At 41.4% G+C, this 8,435-nt stretch overlaps 1 protein-coding gene across 4 annotated transcripts in view; it reads left to right on the forward strand.

Moving 5' to 3' along the window:
- LOC105008731 (scavenger receptor cysteine-rich type 1 protein M130) overlaps positions 1-5,305 on the forward strand; it is a 50,203-nt gene extending 44,898 nt beyond the window's left edge. For 2 of the 4 annotated variants that reach the window (XM_010868086.4, XM_020044357.2), the window contains 2 exons: positions 4,514-4,594; positions 4,718-5,302. In XM_010868086.4, the coding sequence (XP_010866388.1) occupies positions 4,514-4,594; positions 4,718-4,866 (230 nt within the window). In that variant the 3' untranslated portion in view covers positions 4,867-5,302. The other 2 variants (XM_020044358.2, XM_010868087.4) reach the window with 2 other exon arrangements.
- The last annotated feature ends 3,130 nt before the right edge of the window (positions 5,306-8,435 follow it).

An 8,435-nucleotide genomic window follows, 5' to 3' on the forward strand; every position in this document is an offset into this window, starting at 1 on the left:
GCACCAGAGCAGTAGGATGATCTGCCCCCAATCCATACGGGGCGCCGGAGCTGGAGGAGGGAGCAGGAAGTGCAAGTGGAGCAGGAGGCGCCAGGGGAGCCGGAGGACACTCTTCCCCCAAGTCAGGTCAGGGCACCGGAAGGGAGAGAGGCTCCGTCCCCGAGGCAAGACAAGGTGCCGGAACAGAGGGAGGCTCCACCCCAAAGCAGGACGGGACGCTGGAGCAGGAGGATGCTCTGCCCCCGAATCTGTATGGGGCACCGGAGCAGAGGGAGATGGTGGCAACTGGAGGGCTCATCAGCCCACCACTCTGGATGCAGTGGCGGTATGGGCTCATCCATAGGGCTCATCCTCCCAACCCTCCAAGGGAAGTCTCCACAGCCCCCACAAGTGTGGTGTGTGGTGGTAGGACCTTGTCTTCCTTCTCTGATGTCCTTGGGTACTCCTGCTCCCAGGGCTGCAGGGGATCTCTCAAGAGCCCCCACAAGTGAGGCGGCAGGAGCTCCACGTCCCACCCCCCAAAGGGGAATGCCGACGCAATGTCTGCCGGCATCGCCCGCCTGCTTTGGGGCTCTGGATCCTCTGGCCCCAAACCTTCTCAAACACCCAGTGGATCTCCTCCACCGTGGTTTGCTGCACCATCCTGGTTTGGTCTGTCACAGTTCAGGAGGCAGGACACAGGCAGGCGCATAGTATAGGGAATGCATCCTTTCATGTTTTTTCTTGTCCACAAAGAAAACAACAAAAGAAGAGTAAACCAAAATGAGGAGCAGCAACACATACAGTTACAAACAATGACAGAAAACTAAGGAACACACAGGGCAACTTAGATAGGATCCCCAATCAGAGGCGATGCCCGGAGGCCCTGAATGTGGCCTCCAGGCACATAGAGATGCCTTGAGTCACATCAGCCAGGACCTGCCAATCTCATTTTATACACATATTTAGAAAAAAAATTCAACCACAGATACATGGGTGCAGCTAATACACAAGTTTAAATTTTTAACCAGTAATTTACCAGTAACTTCTTCACTGATGGTTGCTTGAGGACGTAGAGGTCTCAGAAACTCATGTAGCAAATATGATACAATTGGCGTTTTTTTTTTAATTCTAAAACAAATTAATTATGGTAATGCTCCATTACATACTTTTAGGAGTAATACCTCCACGATACCCTCCACAGGGAGGATAGCAAAATGCAGGGATTGTGGAAGGATATGTTCACATTATTCAGATAGACAAGGAAGGAGACAATAATTGAAACAAGCATACAGATCTCAATCAAAGAATGAGAAAACCCATGAACTTCAATTGCGACCAGCACAGCCCTGTGGACCAGTCATGCTTTTGCAACTACCAGGTAACTTCTGTTTATGTAGCAATTATTGAACTCTTATCATCCTATCAATTTCAGCAGAAAGTCACCTGTTAAAGTTAAGCCTACAAGTGCCCCGACATAACAAACTAATATGAGAGGTAGCTAGATATCTAGCTAACATAGTAGTAGCAATTTAGTCGTATTAATAGTCACGTTAGCACAAATAATTATAACATCAGTGTTAGATAACATTGTTGTCTAATGAAAAAGTATGTATAAATGTTGAGTGAAGAATTTTTACAACCCAAGAGAACTGTAAATGAATGGGTGCGGTTAAAACTCGGGTTTGTATACACCAAAATCTATAAAATGTATGTTGCAGTTTATACACGGTGAAGGTTGTAAACGGTGAATTACGGTAAGGTAGTTACTCATGATTCGTATGATCTAGTACACAAATATATTATGAAAGACATAAAAATATGACAATAATAGGAACTTTTTGATATATGAAAAGGCAATATATATTTACACATTTATGCATGCTTCCACTTAATTATTGAATCCTCTGAATTCAGTCTGTCTGCACTGCAACTGGTGCAAAAATTAGTACACATTATTGTCTACAATTGGCTGGGACTCCCTGATTTCTAGAAGGACCAGTCATTGGTAGATGTTTCAAAATCAAGATGGCGGTGCATGTACAACGCGAAGCCTGGTATCTACCCAGATTTTGCTAATTAGCAGTAATTTGCTTAATAATTATTAGTTTATCCACTCAGAAAAGCCTGACATACACCAGGAACTCCTGGATATTGGAACACATACACAAACAGTTTTTAACAACTTCCACTGGAGAAGACGAAGACGCCCTGGGAGATGCAAATAATATCTCTGAGAAGAAGTGCCTGGGGGCGGTATCAAGATCGTAAACAAATTCAAGGAAGCGGGGTGGCCTCTGGGTTAGGCAAAAGCTAATCCCCCATCAGTTTTCACTACCTAGCCTTTTCCTTGCTAACGTATGTTCAATGTCAAACAAAATGGACAAAATACCACTAAGAATCATCTCACAAAAAAGGATTAAGGATTGCAGCATCATGATTTTCACAGAAACATGGCTTAACAACTGCATACCCGATAATGCAATTGGTGTAGGGCGGCACGACGTCTTCAGGGCTGCTCATACAGCCGAGGGCTCTGGTAAGACCTGAGGAGGTGTACATTTATGGAAACAAAACATGGTATACAGACACTACATAACCAGGAGTCACTGCTCAACTAATCTGAAGTACCTGATGATTAGGTGCAGACCTTTTTACTTGACTCAGGAGATTATATCTATTGTTGTTACCCAGGTGTTGCTTTCATTGTTGCAGAGGATTTCAACCACTCAAATCTGGAAAAGTTTTTTCCAAATTACACCAAAGTGTCTCCTGCCCCACCAGAGGAATCAATAAACTAGGCCACATGTATACAAAAATTACAGAGGCTTACAAAGCAATTTCCCTCCCCCACCTGGGACAGACTGATCACCTTTCACTGTTCCTATTCACCAAATATTTACCCCTCATGAAATGTGTGAAACCATCAGTGAGGACAGTCAAAGTGTGGCCAGAAAGGTCAGACTCACTACTATAGCACCCATTTCAACACCCAGAATGGAGATTGTTTGCCACTCAGGCCACCTTTGACTCCCATATGGACATAGAAACATATGCTACTTTCATTATGCATAACAATCAACATCTGCACTAACAATGTCACCACCCATAAACTAATAAAGACCTTCCCCAACCAGAAGCCTTGGATGAACAGAGGGGTCCGACAACTGATGAAGGCAAGCAACGCTGCTTTCAGATCCAACAATGCGGAGGCCTACAGCTCATCCAAGGATCAAGATGGCTAAACATGACCACAAACTGTGGCTTGAGGAGCACTTCAACCACAACTCCGAGCCTTGATGCATGTGACAGTGCATCAAGACTTCCATCATAGACTTCCGGCCAAAGAACCCTAGCCAGCGACGTCTCCATCATCAAAGAGTTAAACAGGTTCTATGCTTGCTTTGACAAGAACAACAAAAATCCAGCCATTAAAGCTGAGCTCCCCCCAGACGACCTCCCCCTCAGACTATCCACCACAGATGTGTTGTCTGCACTGAGAAGGCTGAATGCAGGCAGGGCTGCAGGTCCTGATGGTGTCCCACACGCTGAGCAGCTGGCTGAGGTCTTTACTAACAACCTGGCCCTAATGGCAAAGAAAACCAAGGAGCTCATTGTGGATTACATGACGTCTAAAGTCAATGCCCCAGTTTCTATAAAACAGTTCAAATGTTTGATACAAAACAGTTTCACTGATTGCTTTTCTTAATGTTTCTACATATTTTCCTGTGTGTGCATATAAAAAAAGGTATGCTCTTTCTGTATCATGGGCTCAAGAGACCTTAGTCTCAGCTTCATTTCCCTGTTTAAATAAAGGTTAAATATCCAAACTATTTCAGTTTCTATATTCCTGAAAGGACTGCATAGGGGAAAGTAATAGGGCACAATATTGTGGCCTATTAACCGAAATGGAACTGAGCTAATAATCTCTACTTGCTCCTGTTCCTTAATGTCATACCGTGATATTTGCAAAAAGTTGTTGTAAACACCTTAATCAACACATTTTGAAAAGGGGAGACTTGCTGTATGTGCCTTTCCCATAATTTGCCAATTGTAAACATTTCCACAAAGGATTAGCTGTTAAATTTTTTAGAGTTAGGAAATTATGTACTGTGGATCTCAATTATTATCTTAGATCTATGTACTTGTTTAGGATCAAATCCTATATGTGCTCAATTATTGGACATACTGGCATCTTTTCATCACAGCCTGTGATGAAAATACTTTAGCATTATGGAAAAGACTTTAGCATTATTCTCAAGGTTGAAATAATACAGCTGTTCCCTGGAGGGGACCAAAACAATGCTTATTCTATAGATAGTTGTCAGTTGCACCGAAAATAAATTGTTTTGCTTTCTGACATAAGTAACGCTAGTAAATTAATAAAATAATTTATATTAACATAATATACATTTCTAGTACCTGAAATCCAGTTTAAGTTTAGATTTTTCAATTTCATTTTCATTCTTTTTTTTTTTTAAATTACAATTTAAATTTATATTCATGCAAGGCATTTGTATTTCATTCTCTGAAGGAATAGATCAATGGCAACCTCCCTTAACCCACAATGCAGATGACTTCCTGATGTCTGATCCGATCCAGTCACATGACCAGGGTAAACAAGATGTTATATTTTTGCTTATTCTCTGTTTACTGTCACTTCTGTTTATTGGCAAGTAGAAATGTTGGGCATCACTATTTCCTGACGAACATTCTGCCCTTCATGTTTTGTCTCTAGGTGTGGGTGAGCGGAACTCTAATGTTTATGAGGATGATGATCTGTACTCTCCTGTGAGTCATGAACCAAACCAGTATTCCTCAGAGAGTGACTATGATGATGTTGCTAACTACCTGGACTCAAAACCACTGGAAGACTGCCAAGTGTAAAGGACGTCCTTCCAAATTCTGATAGTAAAAACCCTGAAGAATAGTTCTTCTGCCACAACAAATTGTTCTGTACTCTGTACCTATTACTGATCCGAATAGTGAGAGCTGATGAAAATGAAACCCACTTCATCCACCCTTCCTTGGCAAACCCCATTTCCTGAATTCCCAAACACAACTAACTTAGCCAACACATTACACATGTTAAAGATATCCCAGTGGCACTTTTAATGTCAAACCGGATGCCCCACCTACAGTTAAAATGTATGAACCGGAAATCCTGCCTCTTGTTAACATGTTTGTAGTGTATTCAATTTTGTCTAATGCCAATCCGAGATCTTAAGTTAAAAGTTTAGTGCCTATAATGCATTTGATATTTCTTACAAAATGTATTTTTATTGTAAATTGTGATAATTTTTCTTTCGTTTTCTTTCTCATTTAATATCTCTGAATAAATAAAAGTAAATCAAATTAAATGCGCTGTATGGGCATTACTTGTGTAAAGCATTGTCTGTGGGTATTTTGTTGCATCCTAAATTCATCTTACAATATATACAGTAACTCACAAAAGTGAGGACACCCCTCACATTTTAGTAAATTTCTGATTATATCTTTTCATGTGACAACACTGAAGAAATGACACTTTGCTACAATGTTAAGTAGTGAATGAACAGCTTGTATAACAATGTAAATTTGCTGTCCCCTCAAAATAACTCAACACACAGCCATTAATGTCTAGACCGCTGGCAACAAAAGTGAGTAAACCACTAAGAGAAAACGTCAAAATTGGGCCCAAAGTGTCAATATATTGACTACTTCTCAGCAGTACATTGCAGTAACGTCCAGATAGAATGCTCTCCAACCACATACATGCCCTTAGGTCAATTATTGTGAATAGGCCCTCAATGGCGGTCAATGTACTCATCCAAACAGACAAGCAATTCAAGAACAAACTAAAATTAATTGAAAATGTTCAAAGACATTCAAATTGATGATATTGTTGCATCTAAAGTGTGAACAAATGGATTTCAGGATTGTAGTATTGGATTTGATGCCAATATGTCATATGTGGCCCCCACTTTGACATGACCACTAAATGTGTGCATAAACCAGTAGTAATACACTTACATATGACGAGTGATGGAAAAACTCTCACATGTGAATACTACATAGCTTGATCAGTAAATGTGTGTACAAACCTGTATTGAAACAGTCATGCATAAACAGTTGATGGTGAAACTGGGTTTTGCCCTGGTCAAAAGAGAGTGCATTCAAAGGGATTGTTGCATGTTAAAAGAAGAAAGCGAATAGGAACTCAACAGTCTACTGGGAGTTTTACCCCAAATGTCATCCATAGAAGCCACAAAAGTGCAATCCACTATAAGTGTGTAGCAAACAAATCAAACTCTGACAGGTTTGCATAACTAACTCATGCTACTTGGAGATGTAGTACAGTTCACAATTACCTGGATTTGTATGCTGCGTAGCTCTCGAATAGGGAACCTGTATTTGGATGTATTACTTCATGCAAAGAAGAAGAGGTCCACATGAAGAATCACCATTAGCGTTGAAGGTGTAATGATCTTGCTGTTTTGTATGCCTGTATGTGACCTTCCCAGCAGTACATTTCTGCTGTTTGTAAGGTCCAAATTGGTAGAATGCTCTCCAACCACATACATGCACTTAGGTCAATTATTGTGAATAGGGCCAGAACGGCGATCAATGTATTCATCCAGTCAAGCAATTCAAGTACAAACTAAAATTAATTGAAAATGTTCACAGACATTCAAATTGATGATATTGTTGCTTCTAAAGTGTGAACAAATGTGTGTCAGGATTCTAGTATTGGTTTTGATGCCAATATGTCATATGTGGCCCCCAATGACTTGACCACTAAATGTGTGCATAAACCAGTAGTAATACACTTACATATGACGAGTGATGGAAAAACTCTCACATGTGAACACTACATAGCTAGATCAGTAAATGTGTGTACAAACCAGTATTGAAACAGTTATGCATAAACAGTTGATGGTGAAACTGGGTTTTTGCCCTGATCAAAAGAGAGTGCATTCAAATGGATTGTTGCATGTTAAAAGAAGAAAGCGAATAGGAACTCAACAGTCTACTGGGAGTTTTACCCCAAATGTCATACATAGAAGCCACAAAAGTGCAATCCACTATAAGTGTGTAGCAAACGAAGGAAACTCTGACAGGTTTGCATAACTAACTCATGCCGTTGACTTGTCAGAGGATATGCCATCTACACAAACAAACTGATTTCTTTCAGATAAGTAAGACTAAAGCCAGGCTAGAACATGTCCATGTAGCCCAATATGGGTTTCCAGTCTCTCTAAGAGGAGGGAGTGATCAATAGTGTCAAAAGCAGCACTAAGATCAAGAAGCAGCAGGACAGATGCGGAACCTTTGTCTGAGGCCATAAGAAGGTCATTTGTTACCTTCACGAGTGCAGTCTCAGTACTATGATGGGATCTGAAACTGGACAGGAGCATTTCATAAGTGTTATTTGTCTTCAGGAAGGCATTCAGTTGTTGGGAAACAAATGTTTCTAAGATTTTTGAGAAGAATGGGAGGTTCGATTTTGGCCTATAATTGTTTAATAGGTCGGGATCCAGATCAGATATTTTTAGAAGAGGCTTAATTTCCGCAATTTTTTGTGAGTTTGGTACACATCTGGAGGAAAGTTTATTTTGTTCAGCATTGGCTGACCTGGCACAGGAAATAGCTCTTTAATAAAGGGCCTAAAAGGGCATCTGCTGGCCACGGGTGGTAAGAGGTGCACGAAAACCAACACGTTGGCCACTCTGGACTCTCGTTGACCTACTGTGCAATTATCCTGGGGTCGTAGTGGAGCGCAGCCCGATCGGACATATGGAACAGTGAAGCCCCACATTATGCTACCACAGCATAAAAACAGACAGAGTGCATGTGACTATAAACCAGTTGGAAGAATTTACGAAACATGTCTCAACGATACAAGAAACTGAAGCTTCAATGAACTATGTTTTTTATCCATGACACCTATTCTCTCAGCTAGATTTCAGCGCAGCCTTATGCACGGGCAGGTGGGATAGGACACAAGACACATAATTGTGGAAGGGATTCATTTCTTTAATGTTATTTCCGGAGATAACAACCCTACAACACACCACAAAAACTGTAGCATAAGCACATATTCCCACTAGGTCTGGGCTGTTGTTAGTTCCCGATGATACCAATTTCCAGGGGCTTGTTTGTTCCAAGGATGACTGCACCCAATTGTACTTCTATGCTTCTCTTGTCATGGCTTGCCTTTCCTTTCCTCGCTCTCATCCTCACCTCCCTGCAACTCACAGTTGATCACGAAGCGTGTACAAATCGCTGCAATGCCTCTGCGACCTGTATGTGTCTCATGGGATAATTGTACAAGCTTTTCACCTTGGGCGTCACGTAGCACACGATTATGGCTACCAGGGCGCAGAGATGGTGGTAGTGCGCAGCCCCTATGTGCATGGGTCTCGTGAAGGAACTGTCCGTGGGCCCTTTCATAACATCTCACGTTGACGTGGGCC

The sequence above is a fragment of the Esox lucius genome, chromosome 10 (assembly GCF_011004845.1).
Source record: "Esox lucius isolate fEsoLuc1 chromosome 10, fEsoLuc1.pri, whole genome shotgun sequence".
In the NCBI taxonomy this organism is placed as follows: domain Eukaryota; kingdom Metazoa; phylum Chordata; class Actinopteri; order Esociformes; family Esocidae; genus Esox; species Esox lucius.